We start from the raw sequence: 20,276 nt of genomic DNA, 5'->3' as shown, positions 1-20,276 counted from the left end.
CAGTAACGTTGTTAAATTAGGTGATAAAAGGTTATTTCTTGCTTCTGAAGTTGAAATACGTTACCATTATTCCTTATCTAGCTGGAATTAGAAAAGTTTTGGTATTCTATGTTCTGAAGGTTTCATTATCAAAATTTGCCAGACTTTATAAAAAAAAAACATTTTTTGGGGGGGAGGCCCTTGGTTTAATCAAAGATGGACAGAAGCTTTGTCTTCTGACGTATTGGAGATTGCTCTCAGCATTTGGTGGAAAGGGAAGTGCCGTCTTTTGAAGCGGCCAGGATGTACACTCAGGGCTCAAGGGGGGTCAGAGGGGGTGCCGGCTTACCTTTGACTTGGAGCTGTTACCTAAGCCACCTCCTGACCATCAAGGAAGCCAAAGATGGTCAGGGACTGAGCTTCCCGTCCATCTTGCCCACAGGGAAGCCACGACCAGAGGCTGCATCTTTGGCCAGTGGGGCTGGACTGGAGCCTGCCTGTGTCTGTATAGCCTCTTCATCCCTCCGTCACCCCTCCAGCTACCCACCTGTCCAGTCCTCACCCAGCATCCATCTCAAATCCCTTCCCTGATTGACATATACACACTACTATACATAAAATAGATAACTAATAAGGACCTACTGTACAGCACAGGGAACTCTACTCAGTACTCTGTAATGACCTATATGGAAAAGAATCTAAAAAAGAGTGAATATATGTATATGTGTAACTTTCACTTTGATATACAGCAGAAACTAACACAATATGATGAACCAGCTATACTCCAATAGAAAAAAATTTTTTTTGAAATCCCTTCCCTGGACCTCAACCCATCCATCCACTATCCACTTTCCATCCACACCCCCATCCACCAACCATCTACCCACCATCCATCACCACCCACATGCCATCCTCTTCCCTTCCCACCCCCTATCCCCTGTACTGTCAGTGTGCCACTCACGTGCCCTCTCCCAGCCACCACCTGTGCTGCATCTCGTCTGCTGTGGAAGACACCCTCTGTGCACCACGTAAGCCTCACCCCACCCTGATTTCCCCGCCCACACCTCCCAGTTAAATGTGCCATGAGCAACGGCTGGGGCCAATACCTCATCATGCATCACTTTCCCCCAGTGCCCAGCATCCCTGAGTCACCCCGTCCCATGACCTCCAGTGGGCACACTGTCTTTGGTGTGGCATTTAAGGCCATGGGGCTCCTCCGAGAACACATCTCTTTGCCTAGGAAGAGAGTGCCAGAGAGCTGCTGTGTTCCCGTGGGATAGGAGACCTCCCCCCAGTACTTGACCCCAGTCCTGCCTCCTCCCATTGCCTTTCCCCCAGTTTGATGCCAGGGACAGGATTCATTTTACCAACAAAAAGGCTTGGACTCTCACAGACTTCCAGCCAGAATGGAGCGTCAGCTGGTCTGGTGGGAACTGTCCAGGTTGCTCTGTGGCAGCCCCTCAAGTGTTCGCCCTCCTTGCATGCCAACTCCAGCCTCTGCCCTGCCTCACAGGGACAGCCATTCCCAGTCATTGGGGGCATGGGTGACAGCGTCTCTGACAGAAGACTTCAGCGAAGGACGGGGGCTGGGGAAGCAGGGCTGTAGGTTTCTTCCTGAGCCCAGGCTGGGGTCCCATCTAAATCCTTGGCCAACCTTGAGGTTAACTTCAGTTCCTCTGAGCTCTGCTCTGCAGGGTGGTGTCTCGGGGGAAAGAGATCACTCTCGCTGACCATCTGAGTGAGAAATGCCAGCCCAGGGGCACCTGTCTGCAGCCCGATTGGTCCTCATTCTTCCCAGAAGCTCAGCCGTGCAGAGCCATTCAGCCTGGCCCATCCAGATCCTCTCCCCACCCAAGACAAGGCTGCAGACGGGCACATGGCCCCAGTGTGCTGCAGAAGCTGTCCAGTGCACAGAGGAACGGCATACATGGGTTCCTGGGCCCTGACATCAGCCGGCTTGTGCCCTCTGTCGGGGATGCAGCAGGGGAGACAGTGGTTGAAAGCTGGAAATGATATTCTCAGGATGTCCACCCCCCGTGAGCCTCCTCCAGCGCCCAGAATAGTGCCTTCCTGCGGATCTCCAGCTCTTCTGAAACCCCTGCCATCTCCAACCACAAATTCGCACAAAAGCCTCAGGCATTCAAGCATCCCTCTGCCTGATGCCACGTGTGTCCTGGGCACTCCCTGCCCCATATGAGCTATTACACAGCAGCCCCTCGTTCTCTAATCACCTCCCTAACAAACAGAAAACACTCTAGTCGCCGTTGTAAACATCCCTGGTGTGATTTATTGCCATCATCACAGTATTTTGTTTGGAGCTGTAAACCTCCAGACATAAATCAAGTCATTAGAAGGAATGATGTTTAATCCTGCAGAAGAAGCCTCGGTGGGCTGAGCCGCTCTCACCCAGCCAGAGAACCATTCCTTCTAGAGAGGATGGCCCCAAAGACACCAACATGGGCAGCCCCTCATCTCCACCGCACACAGGCATAGAAGGACGAGCCAGGTTGCTTTTGTTTTGTGGGATGGTACATTCTCAACTGCAAAGAGGTGCCCCAAACGCATGCCCAGTAATCCAGACAGGAGTCTTCATTCCGAAGGAAATGCACATAGCCGGGAGGAGCTGCGTCTGTGCCTGTGATCCGTGCTCGTCATCCTGAGAGCAGCTGCCGGTTGGACTTCAAAGGAAGCAGAAAGACAGCTCAGAGTATCTTCAGCTTTCTGTCCACAGTGGCCCTCGCCACCCTGTGAGCAGCTGGGTGGACCGTGTTCTATCTGCAACGCAGGCGGGCCTAACTTCCAGAGGTTTGCTGCCAACGTGCGGGCCATGAAGGGAACATCTGGTCACCTCAGAGAGTGCCTGCTAGGAACCCAGCAGCCCCCGTGCCCCAGCCAGGCATCTCCCTGTGAAGGGTGCCTCTCAGAGTTAAGGTGACATCCCCCAAATGCTGCTGGCCAGAGGGGCACTGGGGTCTCTGCTGCTCTGGCAAATTCTAAATACACGTGGCAATTGTGAAAATGCTGGGTGATATTTCCGGTGTGTAGTTCTACTTAATATTCTCGGGCTCAGAGCTAAGAGGGTATTGTTATGCAGTGTTACGTTGGCTCGTGTTTCAAGGATGTTGGACGTTTGGGCTGGGTTGTGTCTAGACACAGTTTCCAGCTTCTATCTGCAGGCCTTACTCAAGTCTTGGGTCTCTGGTTCAAGATGAACAAACCCAGGGTGTTGTCTTCCCCCGCCGGCTCCTCCCTCCCCGTGGACCTCCCCCGGACAGCATTATGCGGGGCACCCCAGACACTTCCCTCATCCTCAGCCCTGACTCACCAAGCCTGCCAGCCCTCCCCACCGGCGGTTCTCCAGAATCTACCCTCCCGTTTCATCTCCCTGCCCTGCTTGAGTTCAGGCCCGGCATTGCTCATCTACATTAGGGTTTAAGAGTCCTGATCAGTTTTTCCTCTTCCTTTAGGCCTTCGGTTTCTGCAGGCCGTTACCTTTCGTGAGCTGGGGGCTGGGAACACAGGGCCTGTGGGTCTTTGCACGATTGCGTGATGTGGGTGTAGAGCCCAGCTCCAGCATGCCGTGAGGGAGCAGTGGGAGGATAGGTTTTCTGCGCTCCCCAGCCCCCGGCCAGCCAGGTCCACTGCTGGCTGGACCCCAGGGTGATGAGCTGGGCAGACAGAAGGGAGAGTGAGTGGGTCTTAGCCAGATGTCCAGGGAAGGTGACGTCTCCACAGCCAGCCACTGCCAAGGCCAGGATTAATGCCTCACCTTTGGGAGGACCCGGCCAAATCCTCAGGCCAAAGACTTCCTGAGCTGCTGGTGGCCCGGTCCTTGGCTGGACCGACTCCGCTTTCAAGGCCCTGCCTTGGGGTTAGGGTTAGCTGTGGACCACAGCTCTCTAGACCCGTGGCAGAGAACAGCTGGATTGACTGCCAGGGCCCCCTGCCTCGCCCTTGCCATCTGTGAGTCACCAGGGGCTCAGTTCTGCTCAGGGGCACACAGGAGGGTCCCTGAAATGCCAGTGCCCCTCGGGGAGGCAGTGGGGGGGGCGGTCCCAATGGTGCTGGAGGAGACACTGGAGAGAGGATGGGCCTGGGAGGTGCTGGAGTCGGGGCCAGGGGCCCCTCCAGGCACGATCAGTGGACAGCGTAACCGCCGATGCACGGCCATCTGGGGCGGCCCTCTAAGGATCAGCGCATCCATCCCTGGGCAGCCCTTTGCAGTCTCAGTTGCAGGAGCCCGACTCCCCCACTGGGAGCCTGGGATGCCTCCCTCACCGAGCGGCCCCTGCAGCAGGTGGGGGGCCCTTCAAGGAAGCATCAGCTACGACGGATTTACTGTTGTGGCTCTTCAGGGTATCGCAGGCAGCAGCTGTGACGGGTCTGACAGCCACAGGCCAGCTCAGTAATTGATGCTGCGGTCGGCACGTCACATCCTTAAGCCGGCTTGAGCCGGCCCGATCATTATCTTGTGGCCAGGCCGTCGCGGTAATGAGGCTGCCCCCGCCCGTGGCCTCTGATGGCCTGACTCGGCTCCAGAGAAGCAGAGTGTGTCACAGGCCTGGGCCAGTCGGTGTTGTCGGCCTTTTCCCTGCAAACAGGCAGCCCCTCAGTGGGGCCATCTCGGCCTCGGGCTCCAGCATGACTCGCTCGTTTTTATTTTCTGGCAACCCCCAGCAGGAACTCACCAATATTCAAGCCAAATTAGGCCCCTTCCTGCAGAGCTGGCTGGAGAGCAGTCACCAGGGGCCCCTGACAGCCAAACAGGAAGAACGTTACATCCATCCCATTCAAGCTGGTCACAGTGACTCGGAGCCGGAGCCGTGGCTCCCCGGGGGCTGTGGACAAGGGCAGGACTCAGGCCAGGCCCACTGCCTGTGCTTCAGGTAACTGGCTGCGTCTGCCCTGCTTTCTGTCCTCTGGAAAGTGCTGGTCCCACACGGTCACCGACCCCAGAGAGCCACAGGCCACGGAATGTGCCCCAGCTCATACACCTGCCCCCATCGTCCCTCCTTCAGCCGCCCTCTGGACATCTGCACTTGGGAGACCCATAGGCATCTCAGACTCAGTGAGGATCTGCCCCCCTTCGCAGGAAGTGCCACCAGCACACCCCTACTGCGGAAGCCAGAAGCCAGGGTCCCTGACTCTGCTCCCAGTCAGCCCCCAGGTCCTGCTGATCCGGGGGCCCACTGGTACCAGTTACATCAGCAGCTTGGAATCTGCCACGGTAGGAGTATTTACACGCCGGAAATCAGCAAACACTACAAGTTAGGCTCCTCCCCCACCCCGCCACCCATGGAGCCAGTTGGTAAACATTTACCAGCACACCTCCTACTGCTGACTGTTCCTCCTGAAATACTCTTCGCAAGTTTCCCCACTTTCTACCATCATCACCTGGGGCCAGGCCTCAGACATGTCCTGCCCGGACGACGGCAACATGCACGGACCGGCCTTTCCGCTCTGTCTTCAGCTCTTCATCTCAGAATCACTCAAATTCAAAATAACTCACAGCTCAAAGCCCTTCTAGGCTCCCCTTGGGGCCTTAGGAGAGAAGTTAAGGATCTGCTACCTTTGCCGGGACCAGACGGCCCCTTTCTCGCTGGGCCTCCCTGCAGCCACCGTGGTCCTGCCATTTCTGGGCACGCTTCAGTCTCTGCCTCTCTGCATCCCATGAGCCCTGCTGTCATGGTCAAGGCCATCGACCACTGCCAGGAATGCCCTCATCACCTTCAGGTGTCAATTGACTGTCACTACCTAAGGGAGACCTCACCTGATGCCCCGGACTTGCTGGTGTCCCCCACCACTTGCTGCCTGCCACGTCCTCCGTGACTGCCATCACACGTGGAACCACTGTTCAGCGGCTCACCTCCTGTGAACGCCATGAGGGCAGGGCCACGACTGTCCCGTTCATGGCCAAGATGCCGTCACTGGCGCCTAAGACACTGCCGGGCACACACAGTGCTCGGTCAGCGTGGAATGAATGGACAGACCGTGGAGGCCTGCACGACTGTTCTGCCACCAGCTCCCACGCTGCAGGTGCCGCCAGGGGCACCGTGACTTTGCTGGCGAGCGTCACGGGCTTGCTTCTATCTCACCTGCGGCAGCATTCACTAGCTCCCGCTTCTCCTGGAAAGGCCTGTGTGTGTTGAAGGAATACATAAAGGGAAGGAAAGGCATGGCTTGCTCTAAAGCACGTGCCATGTGCTCTCAGAAACCGTACACGGACGTGAACGCAGCCTCCCCGCCCAGCGCAGGCCGCAGCACATAGCAGGAGGCACGCGTGTGTGTGGCACAGAGGTGTGGTGTGATGCATCCCCTTGGCACACGTGGTGTAGCAGCACGACGTACCAGGTCCTGTTCCATGCAACGTGCATATGTGGGCGCAGAGCGGTGCATGGCACGTGTGCTGGGGCCACACGCACCCCCTGAACGTGGTGGAGTCACCCCCAGGCTCTGACACAGGAGAGCCTCGAGGTGGGAGCTGGGGACCCCTCCCCTGTGGACAGGCGGGCACACGGAGGATGCTCAGAGACACCCCCCCACCCAACCAAGTGATGGGCAGATGGGTAGGGGTGGAACGGCAGGACAGCTGTTGGCTTTGCAGACCCTCTAACTGGCTGGCTGGTTGACTGACGGGCAGCTCCAGTGCCCCACTCTGACAGCTCCAAGGGGATCCACAGCCAAGGCTGAGCGGACAAGGAGTTACCCGGTTGAAATGTGGATCCTAATCTCAGAGGCGAGGGAATGGAATCGCTTAACCAAAACAAGTAGCGGTCCGAGCTGTCAGGTGCCCATCAGCCCAAGACGGGAAGATTCCCGCTTCCCTCCCCGGCAGACAGGTCCCAGAGGTCCTGCGATCGTGCGGGAGCTGGGCTCAGGGAAACGCAGCCGGGGCGAAGGTATCCATTTGATGGGAATACCAGGGGCCGGTGGCTTCTATCCTGTGTGCGCTCTCTATGCCCACCACTGTGCATCGTTTCATTTACACATTTGTGGAACTGGGAGATGGGTATTTTTATCCCATCTTCCTGGTGAGGAGACTAAAGTTTAGTGAGGTTAAGGTCACACAGCCGTGTTCTCATTTTCTCTTTTCCTTCTTTTTAAATATGCTGACCCCTTGTTAAAAGCTATGACTCAGTGGAGTCTCTAGGTTAAGGGAGAGGAAGCCCTTGCTCTGGTCTGGGGCCGAAGGTGACCCCACTGTGAGTTTGGTTGTCTCAGGGCAACTTGAAGAAGTTCTCCCCACTCCCCAGAGGCTGAGGCAAGAGGACAGAGCCCTGCAGGGCCACCTACTGTCCCGCCCAGGAGCATGTGTGGCCTGACCCCCACCTTTCCCCAAGGTCCACACTGACTACAGAGCCACCTTTTGGTTCCAGGAGCAGCCAGCACCTTCGTCTGGGGCCCCCAGCTGCCTGGAGCCCCATTTGCCTGCCCTGGGCCCTGGGGGCAGCAGAGGTGGCATGGCTGTGAGCTGAGTCCCTAACAGAGAATTTAATGAGTTGAATTTTCCAGTGAACACAAGTGAGAATTTAAGGCCCTTTGGTGAGGCCTCTTCCATCTGAGTTCTGTGCCTTGAGTCCAGGCTGCCCTCTAATTGCTAAGTTTTGCATCAAATCTGCATAAATTAACAATCTGCCCAGATGAAAGGAGCAGCTCACAATGAGGCAGACAGAGGCCGAGGGGGCGGTCGGGAGGGCTTGCCCCTCAAAAGGGCAGAGCCTGAGCTGGTGGGAGAAGAGCCGAAGGAGATACAGCCACTGCGAGGACCCAGGAGCAGGCCCTGGCCAGGTGCCCCCCCAGGTGGCAATGGGAGGGAGCCAGCTGGGTGTGTCTTAGTTCCGACCACACAGACCCCACACAGCCGGGGTGGGCTGGACAAACCCTCGGCTGGCGCAGCCCCTGTCTGCATCCGGCTACTCGGCTGGCACCTGCCACCCAGACACCCAGACGCTTCTCAGGCTACCAGGCCGAGCCGGAGAAGCTCAGCCGGGGGTTGGTGGACTCCAGCCAGAACCCTAGGCTGCAGAGAGAAGCCCGACACCCATCCCCCCTCCAGGGCCAGCTCTCAGTCCAGGCAGCCTTGGCTTTTTCACAAGCGCTTACTGAGCTCCTGCTGTGTGCCAGGCCTTGTGCCAGACTCTGTCTGACACAGTTTCTGCCCCAAGAACACGGAGAACTAACGCAATCCTTCATTACTGATTGGACCACCCAACCCAGCAAGGGAAGTGTTTTCTCACCTCCTCCAGGTTATCCCTGCCCGGTGCTCTGAAAGCCCTCTGAAGTCGCTTCCCCCCTGTTAGGAATTGAATTGTGCCCCACCCCCCCACCCCCGCCAAATAGGTTGAAGTCTCAGCCTCTAGTACCTGTGAATGTGACCATATTATAGGCTCTTTGCAGATGTCATCAAGATGAGGTCATTAGGGTGGGCCCTAATTCAAAACGACCAGAGGAGAAGGGACAGGCACATAAGACAGCCGTGTGAGGACAGAGGCCGAGGTTGGATCTAAACTGCCACAGCCAAGGAGCGTCTGGGGCAGCCAGAAGCTAGACGAGGCAAGGAAGGATCCTCCCTCCCCTTGAGGCTCCAGAGGGAGCAGGGCCCTGCTGACGCCTTCATTTCAGACATCTGGCCTCCAGAACTGTGAGAGGATACATTTTTGTTATTTTTACACCAGCCCGTTTTGTGGTACTCTGTTACAGCAGGCCTAGGAAACTTCTACACCCTCTGTGAGGGTTAAGTTTATATGTCAGCTTGGCTAGGCTGTGGTGCCCAGATGTTTGGTCAAACACCAGTCTAGATGTTACTGTGAAGGTATTTTTTAGATGTGATTACCTTTATTTTTTTATTTTTTGATGTGGATCCTTTTTAAAAGGCTTTATTGAACTTTTGTTACAATATTGCTTCTGTTTTATGTTTTTGGTTTCTTGGCCCCGAGGCGTGTGGGATCTTAGCTCCCCGACCAGGGATCGAACCCGCACCGCCCCCTGCGTCGGAAGGTGAAGTCTTTAACCACTGGACGGCCAGGGAAGTCCCTAGATATGATTACCTTTGAATCAATAGACTTTGAATAAAGAGATTACCCTCCATAATGTGGGTGGGCCTCATCCAATCAGTTAAGGCCTTAGGAGAAAAGAAGGAAAGAATTCTGCCTCCAGACAAACCTCAGACCGGAGCTGCACTGTCAGTTCTTCCCTGGGTCTCTAGGCCGTGGCCTGCCCTGCAGATTTCACCCATCCTCCACAACTGCAAGAGCCACTCGCTTAAACTAAACCCTCCTCCACATACATATATCCTGTTGGTGGTTTCTCTGGGGGACCCTCATTCAGAAACCTTTCAGACTCCCTGCAGAGTGTGGCCTCGCAGCTCCCCCAGGGTCTCTCCCCTGACCCGAGCAACCAGCACATGCTCCGTGGCTGCCGTTTCTCCTGCCAGCATCCCAGTCTCACACCTTGTAGCTCATCGCCGCTTGCGTGAGGTTCTGCACACTGGCCAGCCAGGCAGGGCTGCCCCAGGGCGTGAAGGCCTTTCTCCCAGTACACGTGGTAGGTACAGGATCAACTTCTTTCTAATTGGGATATGGAAACAGCAGAGCAGGGCAACGGTGTTCATCTCACCGGATGCAGCTGCCAGGGAATCTGGGGTGGGACCGATGCTTGGATGCAGGATCTCGCACGTGGGGCACCCAGGGTGCAGTGGGGGACTTGCCTTTGGTGTCTCTCCTGGCTCCGCCCAGCCTGAAACCCCTGGAGTCTCCTGGCCTGATGGGCAGCATAAGTGGACATGTGGGTGGACAGCACAGATGGGTGCGGGGACGTCCATCATGCAGACTCAGCCGCCGGAAGAGCCAGGCTGTGGAACAGGAACCAGGGAAACCCAGCTCAGTGCAGGAAACTCTGGGGAATCCAAGGACCACGAGTCTGAAACTCCGGACAGGGCAGGGACTTTGCACTTGCACCCATAGCCTGGGGCCCCTCCTGGCCCCTCCAGTTCTCTCCCATCTCTGTCCCTGTTTGTGGGCCTGACTCCTCCAGGACAGCCATGCCTTCCCCAAGGCTGCAGCGTTTAGAGCGGCAGGACCCTCTCCCCACTGCCCATCAGGGCCTAGGGCTGGAATTTGAGCAGCTAGAACAGCAGTCACTCTCCTCAGATGACCAACCTGGGGCCAGGGGGTCAAGGGCTCAGGAGGCAGCCCTTTCTAGGCACTTGAGTCCTATTTTGACCCACGTCAGTGTCGCCTGTCTACACAGCCAGACCGAAAGGCTGGTCCCCGGCCCCCACCCCCAGTGGGTCCTGGGCATCCAGGATTGGGACTTCGGAACTGAACACAGCAGGTCTCCCTCCTGTGATTCAGAGAGGAGTGGTGGGCTAGGGACTGTCCTCCCCAACAGCCCACATGCCAGTGACCCACCCCCCCAGCTCTACTGCAGACCCAGAGCTAATTGCGTGGGTGCACTCAGACTCACTCAGTCTCTGCACCCCCTTGGCAGGCAGCCAGGAAGCTTCTTCAGCCAGACGCTCCGAAGAAAACCTCCAGCCAATGAAGGGCTCACAGTGTGGAGGGCACTTGGCAGCCCCAATAGCTCACACCTTGGTTACTCCCACCGATGCTCACTGCCATCATACTGCATGGGTTTCAACCACTCTGCCAATCTCCTCCATCCAGAAAGAGAAAGTTTCTTTCTTTCCGTACAGGGGGATGGGGCTCCCTTACAGGTTATTAATGTTACGCTGAAGGGAGAGGACAGGTGACTCAGACTCTGAAAGCAGAGGGTGTACACGACTGGCGTCGGGGGTTCCTGTCGCAGGGTAGGCGTGAGGGAGACAGGTGAGGTGAGACGCAGCATGGTGATACTGGATGGAAGAGAAGGCTGGGGGGCATGGCTTTTATCTACCTCTTAGACTTATTTGGGGGCTGGCATGTGGTGTTATGTTGAGGCCAAGTCCCCCATGGCACAGGTTCCGGGGGCTCCCGGTGACAATACCTTCCTGGAGGCAGGCCCTTCCCGGGCTGTGCCCTGGAGCTGTCCAGGGTCCTGAGTGCAGCTCCTTAGGGAATGCGCAGGCCCTAGGCTCTAGATGCCCAAGGCTCCTCCTGGCCGTCACCTGCTCAGAGCTGGGGGTGGTCTTTTGCTTCAGCCTTTATCTGAACAGTGTGTGAAAGAGCAGCTTCCTCCAAGAAAAAAGTAGGGACACCGGGACCCTGGCCAGCGGGGCCATTTCCGGCCATTTCTGTTACATTTCCTTCCTTAAGTTTCTTTATTCCAAAGTGGCCATGTGGGATAGGCTCACGGTCTGCAAACGAGCTGCCATAAGTTTAAGGGTCACGAACATGCAGCTTGTGGCCAACTCAGGCTCCACATAAGATCTGTTGTTGGGTTTTCCACAAGATAATTGTTTTTTTCAAAGGGGACAGTTGCAACCAGGTTGGCTTTGTCGGACAAAAGTGGCCAATAGCTCAGGAGACTCACCCAGCCCTGGGCTCTGTCCAGCAAGGACTTTCTCTCCAGGCTGTGCTCAGAGCTCTGGCCTGGCCTGCCTTGGAAACCCTTCGGGCTCAGAGCCCTCCTGTCCGGTCTGCACAGATGAAAATGGGTCAGACCTCACAGCCCACCACCCTCCAGGCTGTGGGGATAGAGCTGATGGGAGGTCGCAGCCGTAGGGGCTGTGACTCTGTAAGCACATCCTCAGCTGACTTCACCTGATGGCAAGATGCCTTTTATAAGTGGCTCCTCCACCCCGTTCTCGGCCGAATCTGGCACGACTCATTTGCTCCAGAAAAGGAATATAAATAAGCACCATCGCACCTTGACAAGTTGACAGGATTGACAAGCAGAGTAAATTCCTGTGTCTGAGGCTCTGAAGAGGAAAGGTGATTTAGCAGAGCCAGCTGCCATCAGAAAATAATTAAGGAAACCCGGCAGCATGAAGGAAAACTGAGTGTGCAGAGGGTCCCTTCTGGTGAAGGGATCTGTGATCATTGGCTGCAAGAGGGAACTTGCACGTATCAGAGGGAAATGAGCCCAGGAAGCTCATGCTGGGGACTGCCACCTGAAGAGATGTGGAAGGACGCGGGGACGGGGGGGCGGCAGAGGGAAGGAGGCTCTGGGCTGAGAGGAGGACCCTTTGAGGGGCTTAATTCTAAGAGGCTCCTGCCTCAAGGTCAGGCACCCGCTGCTGACACCCCACCCCCTGAGGGGTGCAGCCAGTTCTACATGGAGTTTCCCCCTCTCCATGGAAGAGTCTGGAAGGCCTGTTTCAGGGCTCAGCCACATGCACACACACATAATGCACATAAGCTGGGGGATGCCCAGGAAGGTGTGGACACTCTGCCCTTTGCCCAGGGAAGGGTCATCCTCTGGGAAAAGAGGTCAAAGAATAGTACTGCCGAGAAGAAAGATGCAACATAAGTTGTGCCTTCACCTCCACCTCTCTTGGGACTCGGAAAAGGTCCAGCCAGGCTCAGGGAATTTAGGTTTTCCAGCCCGGGGGTGGCCTCACGTTCCCCCACTCTCACTTGCACATGAATGAAGGAGAATTGTGGGCACACCCTCAGACTGACCAGTATAAGGCCAGGGGCATAGCAGTGGCTGAACCTGTAAAACTGGATCTCACAAGGAATCAGCGGAGTCCCTGGGTCAGGGACAGAGGACCCGGATGTCCCCTTGTCAGCTGGGCTCCAGCCACTGGACCTCTGCCGTGTACACAGAGACAGCAGGGGAAGTGCCTTCAGAACAATCCCCACCCCAGCAGCAGGCAGAACTCAGTCAGGCGTCCCACTGTGCCAGCTGGAAGTTGGAGCTTTCCGCTTGTTTAAAGGATGCCCAGTTCTGACTGTGACTGTGGCTTTTGGCAAAGCCTCAGAGCAGAAATGTCCACTCGCCTGGCACAGGGGCAGGAAGAACCCCGATGCCTCAGAGGCCAGGCTGGGATGGGGAAGGAAGCCAAGACTCCCAAATAGGCTCCCCCAAAGGAAATCCTTCGTTCTCCTAGGACCTCCCCTGAAAAGGACCAAACTGGGACCAAACAGACCAAAGCAAAACCCTCTCCTCTGGTCAAAGATTCGACTCCCCAGAGCTTATCCTGAGTGATAAGCGCAGGCAAAGCACCTCCTTGGTGGGCAGCACGAAGTCTGGAGTGTGGCCAGTGATGCGCTGATCTCTCTGCATTCTGCCCCTAGTCGCCAATAAAGGCTCACCAGGCAATCAGTCACCGTGTGGGCCTCTCTTCAGCCCTTTGGAGAAAACCAGGGTGAGCAGGATGAAGCCAGCTCAGCCAGGGACCCCAAGACCAGCTGAGATGGCCAAAACCGCAAAGCAGATACCGAGGTGAAGGAACTTTCTGGAACCAGTGGGGAGGCCCAAGTCGGAGGGGAAAGAGTGTGTTCCACTCCCAGGCCTGTGTGCCAAGGTATGGGTACGAGTGTGTCATCTTCAGGCACAGAAAGGCTAGAGCTAGGACAGGGTATAAAGAGAAGATGGACAGATCTTCCCAGAGGGCCCTTCCCCACGACTTAATGAAAGTGTGAGGTGGGGGCAGGCTGTAAGGTTCCTGGGTGCTCCACTGGGCAGGTATGCGGGCACCCTTGGGCAGGGCGCCTCTGGACCCTCGTGATGGTCACATCAGGAGGTGGGACACCCAGCAGTGAGCATCAGCTGGGAGCCAGTGGGACCAAGTCTCTGCTGCCCGCTCTCTGCATGGGTATGAGAGTGGAGGGGCACTTGTACCGTGCCATGCCTCTCCTCCCATCCCGCCGAGCTGCCTTTTCCAGCCCGGGCACCCACAGTCAAGAGCCTGTAAGCAGGTGGTCCCTGTGGACCACGCGATACTTCCACTGCTAACACTATCCTCTCTGTTTTCTTTTCAGGAATAAAGTTCAACATCAAGCCACAGGAGCCCCACAGCGTGAGTTCTGAGAGTCTGATGAATCTCATGGGCAACCTGGGGGAAGTTGGGGAGAGCAGAGGAGAAAAACTCAGAGCTCACAGTAAACCCATTCTTGGAAAGAAAAATGTGTCCTGTCTTTCCCAGGAGCCTTGGGAACAAAGCCTGGGACCTTGGCCCCATGAATTTCCCTTTCCCTTTGGATGGCGGCCTTGGCCTGTGCTGATAGAAGCATTACCTCTGAGCCTGGCTCCCCCGGGCCACCAGCTCCCCTTGCCCCTCGTCACCAGGAGGCTATTCCTGGAAGACCTACGCCATCTTGTGGCCTAAATGACACTTGCACCTCACACCACGGCCTCGAGGGGAGAGGGGATTGTGGGGGCTGTTATGGGGGCTCAGACCAAAGGGGTCGCGTCCTGCAGGGCCAGCCTGTCCCCCTCTCCCTCACCTGGGAAAAAACGCAGTCTACAGAGGGGTCAGGGACCCCGGCCGTGGCGAGGGCCTGACCTGTGTGACCCCCAGTGCCCAGCTGACCTGTCCACCCTGCTAACCAGTTCTCTTCTTGCCCCAGGACCTCCCATCAGGCAGTTCCCAGGATGGTGACTTTAAGGCACCCACAGAGAGTGTCACCCGAGACTTGTCCAGCCGGGGCCCGAGGGGCCTGAACCTACAGGTGTCCCAGCAGTCTCAAGCCCACCTAAACGCGGGGGCCCGTCTGCGACCCCGGCAGCGCCGCCGGCGACTGCTTATCAAGAAAATGCCAACTGCGGCGGCCATCCCGGCCAACAGCTCGGCTGGTACGTTCGTCCGGCCAACACCCCGGGCTCTGGACGGCCGTTGGGTCAGCCTGCACCAGAGCCAGCAGGAGCGCAAGCGGGTGATGCGGGAGGCGTGCGCCAAGTACAGGGCGAGCAGCAGCCGCAGGGCGGTCACGCCCCGCCACGTGTCCCGCATCTTCGTGGAGGACCGCCACCGCGTGCTGTACTGCGAGGTGCCCAAGGCCGGCTGCTCCAACTGGAAGCGGGTACTCATGGTGCTGGCCGGGCTGGCCTCGTCCACCGCCGACATCCAGCACAACACCGTCCACTACGGCAGCGCCCTCAAGCGGCTGGACACCTTCGACCGCCAGGGCATCCTTCACCGCCTCAGCACCTACACCAAGATGCTCTTCGTCCGCGAGCCCTTCGAGAGGCTGGTCTCTGCCTTCCGCGACAAGTTTGAGCACCCCAATAGCTACTATCACCCCGTCTTCGGCAAGGCCATCCTGGCCCGATACCGGGCCAACGCCTCTCGGGAGGCCCTGCGGACGGGCTCCGGCGTGCGGTTCCCCGAGTTCATCCAGTACCTACTGGACGTGCACCGGCCCGTGGGTATGGACATCCACTGGGACCACGTCAGCCGGCTGTGCAGCCCCTGCCTCATCGACTATGACTTTGTGGGCAAGTTTGAGAGCATGGAGGACGACGCCGACTTCTTCCTGAGCCTCATCCACGCGCCGCGGAACCTGACCTTCCCGCGGTTCAAGGACCGGCACTCGCAGGAGGCGCGGACCACCGCACAGATCGCCCACCAGTACTTCGCCCAGCTCTCGACCCCGCAGCGGCAGCGCACCTACGACTTCTACTATATGGACTACCTGATGTTCAACTACTCCAAGCCCTTCGCAGACCTGTACTGAGGGGCGGGGCCAACCGGCCGTGGGCGGCCCGGCCCCACCCACTCACCTGTCCGCAGGGGCATCCCACGCTCTGTGGGTTCTCACCTGGGAGCTGAGCTGTACCCAGAGCAACAGGGCTCTGAGGAGCCGTGCCTGCTGGGTGGTGCAGGCCCTTCAGGGGGGCACAGAGGCCCAGGCCTTGGATGGGGACCCTGGCCTCTGTCCCATACCCACTTCCATACTCCTCAAATAAGGAAGATGCTGGGGGATGAGCTGGACACCCCAGGAGTCCCAGCTGCCCATACCCAGCTCTACCGTCAGGATGACCAGGGAAGTCTGAGGCCCAGAGGATGAAGGCCCCGGCTGTAAGGGATTTCCCGCATCCCTTAGCCATTGCCTTGTACCAAACCACAGGGTTTGCAGCTTTTCTAAGACCCAGGGGAGAGGTTCCCTTGGAATGAGGGTCCAATAAAGCACATGGCTTCCAGAGCAGCCGTGTCCACACTCTGTGCGTTGGTGTGGAAACACAGGGGCCCTTCCCCGTGCTTTCTGGGGCTCCTTCTCTCTCCTGAGGACAGCCTGAGCCCCGCGCCTGCAGACCCCACCCAGGCAAGCCCAGGGCACAAGCAGAAGGAGCAGAGCACCCAGCAGCTCACTTTCAGGATGCCAGCAGCATCTCGCCTCAGACTCCCGAGGCCAGGTCTCCATCAGTAGGGTCCTCCCGTCTTGGTACCGGCACATTCATCCCCAAAGAAGATAGACCTGTCCCCGTGGAGGACCATCAAGGTCCCTTTTTGTCAGTGCACTTTGTGGGGGGCCCTCTGGGGACTGCCAGAGCAGTGACAAGCTCTCTGGGTAAGCTGCTATTTGGGGGCTGCCCCTGGGGTCAATGGGACACTGCACACGGGTCTCAGGGGGTGTGGCATTTCCAGGCAGGGAGTGATGCCATCCTTGGCTTTCTGAACCCTGGGATAAGCAGGGCTTTGGCCGGAAGATGTCATCTGCAGACCCCCTGACCTGGCCTTGATCCCTGACTGCATTCCCTGACGGAACCACTTCAAAGCTACCAGGATTGCCTGCCCACATGTGAACCAGCTCTGGGGCGGCGGGGGGGAGGAGCTGTAGAGGAAACCTCTCCCCCAAAAGCATACATTTTCACACGCAGAAATGGTCTGAAATTGTCAAAAGTCAGGGTGATTCTTGAAAGGCCTCAGAGAAAGTGTTTGCTGGAGCTTTGAGTTTGGGTGTGACGTTTTGGGGTCTTGTCTGTAATGGGAAGTGCTGTCTGGACGTTTCTAGGGGCCTGTTTGTCTGTCTGCCACCGTTGGGTCTCATCTCTCTGTCAGCCTGTCTGTCCGCAGTCTGCTGCATGCCCTCCTGAATCCTTCCGTGGCCTTTGTCTCCCGAGCTGGCTCTCAGTCTGCTCCCACTTGCTAAGGGAGATGCTGCCAGACCCTGAGGGGGCGCTGTGCTCCCCGAGGTGGGACATCCCAGCCAGGTTCACACTAGCATGATTGGCTCCATCTTTCTTTCTGGGCTCTGGAAAGGTATAAAGGCAGAACAAGGGGGTAGGGGCTGCCCACTACCCGCTCAGGGCCACATGTATCCAAGAACCCTGAGCGGGGTCAGGCCTTCGCTCGGGTTCCAGCTGAAAGCGGCCTGGGCCATTGGACAGAAGGAACCCAGAGGGGCAGGGAGGAGACTGGGGTCAGGGCCTGAGGGATTCACGGGTGTGGAAGGCAGGAAGGCAGATGGTGAGAGGCTCAGAGATGCCTCAACACCTCACCCACTGCCGCTGCTTGGAGGCGATCAGGATTGCCCAGGGACCATCCTTCCGTGGTGTGAATGAGTGTGTGTGTGTGTGTGTATTTGAGGGTAGGAAAAGACACCTTGTGTCATCTCTCAGAGACAACCAGGCCTGGGCTGGGCAGATGTACACACAAACACATCCATCAAAGAGGGGCTTTCCTTCTGGGTGGCGACGGCAGAAGCACAGTCCAGGCAATGACCATGATCACCCCTTGATGGTCCCCAGTATGAGCTCCAGAAGCCCAGCCCTGAGACCTCACCCTGAATCCACTGAGATAGTGCTGGACCCAGCTCCAGCCCCCAGCCCCAGGCCCAGCCTCATATAGCCCTAAGGACAGTGGACTTAACTGCCAACAAAGGAAAGTGTGTGTGTGTGTGTGTGTGTTTCTGGGGGGCGCATGTGAATCTATGTGTACGTGTATAAGTGTGTGTGAGTGGTGTGGTAGGTGTCTTATGGGCATCTGTGTCTGAGGCGAGGGGGCGTGTACACGTGTGTGAGCCCGTATATGTGTTGGGAGGATGGGGGGAATGTGGACCTTCCTCCCTCCTCTCTGGAACCATCTCCCCTGCCCCTCCCTGCCCCATTTAACCTGTTGCCACTTCGTGGTGAAGGAGGAGGCCCTCTGAGTCAGGGACCCAAGAAGGGGTCATAGCAGCCTCCCAGGGGCCAAGCCGGCCCATCAAGTTGGGAAAATAACCACTGAACTCCCAGTGCCCTTTGCCAGCTTGGTCCTCCGAATTGGCCCTCTCTGGGGCAGCCCACAGTGAAGTCCCTGCAGCTGAGCCCTCCCTAGACATGAGACCTGCTCTCTAAGTGGCGAAGAGAATAAACATCCCAAAAGCCCTGGAGTCCCCTGGGGAGATGAGATGTGAGGTCCAGCCAGACGGTCAGACATGAGTTTCAGTTACCTCTGGGCTCCCAGACATGACCAAACCATCCTATCTGCTGTCACCATGGGCCTGGCCACCCACAAAAGGGCTCAAGACAGAGGTGGGCAGGCAGCGGATGGAGGGACAGTCATCCAGGACCCCTATCCCCTCCCAGGCAGGGCCTGTTTACCAATTTCATCCTCAGGGTTGAGACCCCTCGGTGGGGGAATGGGAGCCCCAGGAGAGCCCTGAGGGCAGAAGGTGGTCTCCCCTCACGCTCCGCATCCTCTTAGCCCTTTCCTCTCTGGGGAGCACCCATGGCTAATCATGGGAATTTTGTCCTGGTATCTCCCCCGATCTCACCTAGAACTGGGCACAAGGGGATTACTGCTGACCTATGGGCCCAGGAGTGGACCAGGGTGGTCTCCAGGAACTGGGGGTGGGCAGTCTGGGGCTGAGCAGGGCTGAAATAAACCCACCCCCGTCTCCGGGCCCTCTGCTGGTGGGTACAATGACCCTGGATGAGGCTGGGGGAGCTGCCCCTGGCACGGGGAGTGTGCTAGCCCCGGCTGATGTTGCTGGATGGAGGGGGCTCCGTGGCCCACGGTCCCAGGCTCAGGGGAGGGCACGTGACAGCCCTGAGCTTTGGTTCTCCGGGGCGGCCTGGCCTGGCGGTGAGGCCCGCGCTGCTCCCTGACTCTTCCTGCTGCCCAGAAGGGCCCTTTGCACAGGACGCTCGGCTGTAAGAAGACAGCAGAGGGTGGCCAACGGGGTCGCTGGGGTTGGGGCCACGTGGGAACAGACGCTCCTGCCCCCTCCCCGTCTCTGGGCCGGCCTCCAGGAGGGGAGACGGAGAGAGTGGGCTGGAGGTCAGCTCCCAAGATCACTTGAAGCCTAGGGCAAGGGTCAGGTGTCAGAGGTCAGAAGTAATTCCAAACCATGGGGCCTAGGGTTTGCCACCGCTAATCAAGCGCTCCTGATGGGCCAGTGCCGTGATGCCCTCTCCCATGTGCTGCCTGATACACCCTCCCCGCAGCCCTGACCATGCCTTACCCTACTTTATAGGTGAGGAGACTGAGGCACAGAGAGGCCTGCCCAGAGCTACACAGCGGCAGGACCTGGAGCCGAAAGAAATCCCACCCAAGCAGTCAGGCTGAGACCCCTCACTTTTGGGCCCGCCTACCGCCCCGCTCCTGGGCATCTATACCTGTTGAGGAGTGGGGGAGCGAGGGAGGGCGCACATCTTCTCAAGCAGAGACAGTACTGGGCCACCAGAGGGCGCTAAGCCCTCACTCCTGAGCAGAGGCCTGAGCATCCCCGGCAGGCCCACGAGGTGGCAGCGACACCCCGATTGTGCGCAGCTCACGCGGGTCGGAGCATCCCCCAGAACCACTGGAGACTGCGACGGTCTTCGGCCCTCTGTCCCTCTCATCTATAAGGTCACGGGAACCCTGCCGCTCCAGGTCTGTCTCCGGGCAGACCCTGGAGGTCAATCTCAAACCCTCCAGCTCCAGAGGACACATCTGCCCTAACACCAAACATCCCCAGTACCCCTCCTGGGCCTAATGGGGCCAGAAGGTTTCAGGAGGTCCTGGAAAGCACAGACTGGTCAACACGAAGGACACAGAGAGCAGAAGGGCCAAGTGTCACCAGGAGTGTTGGCGGGGGGGGGGGGGGGGGGGGGCGGTCTGCCATCACCCCTGCTGGCTTCACTCCCTTCTTTGGCAAGCTTAGATTTGGGGTACATCCTGACCCATCTTGGCCACTGTTCCTTCTGTCTCCTGCCCCTGGCAAACCCCAGAGCAGCCACCCCCCTCCAGCCTGCCCCCTCCACTGCAGGAGGAGAGGACTCATTGGGCTGTCCTTACAGGCACCATCACAAACCTCTCAGGGCCACCAAAAACCTGCCGGCGTTTGTCCTCCACTCTCCACGAGGGTGGCGCAGGCCCTCTGCAACTTCAGCCACATCACACACACATGCTCACGTGGGCACAGACATACACACACACACACACACACACACACACACACACCCCTTCTCACAAATACATACACATCCAGACCTGGGGACACATCCGC

At 57.8% G+C, this 20,276-nt stretch overlaps 1 protein-coding gene across 1 annotated transcript in view; it reads left to right on the top strand.

Moving 5' to 3' along the window:
- The window catches only part of CHST8 (carbohydrate sulfotransferase 8), a 65,408-nt gene extending 49,869 nt beyond the window's left edge, over positions 1 to 15,539 (top strand). Inside the window, exons 2-3 of the mRNA XM_065898354.1 lie at positions 13,845 to 13,882; positions 14,433 to 15,539. Of these exons, the coding sequence (XP_065754426.1) occupies positions 13,845 to 13,882; positions 14,433 to 15,539 (1,145 nt within the window). The remainder of the gene's footprint in view (positions 1 to 13,844; positions 13,883 to 14,432) is intronic.
- Positions 15,540 to 20,276: the final 4,737 nt, after the last annotated feature.

This window comes from Phocoena phocoena, chromosome 20, assembly GCF_963924675.1.
Source record: "Phocoena phocoena chromosome 20, mPhoPho1.1, whole genome shotgun sequence".
Classification (NCBI taxonomy): Eukaryota; Metazoa; Chordata; class Mammalia; order Artiodactyla; family Phocoenidae; genus Phocoena; species Phocoena phocoena.
This window is presented reverse-complemented; position numbering and strand designations above follow the sequence as displayed.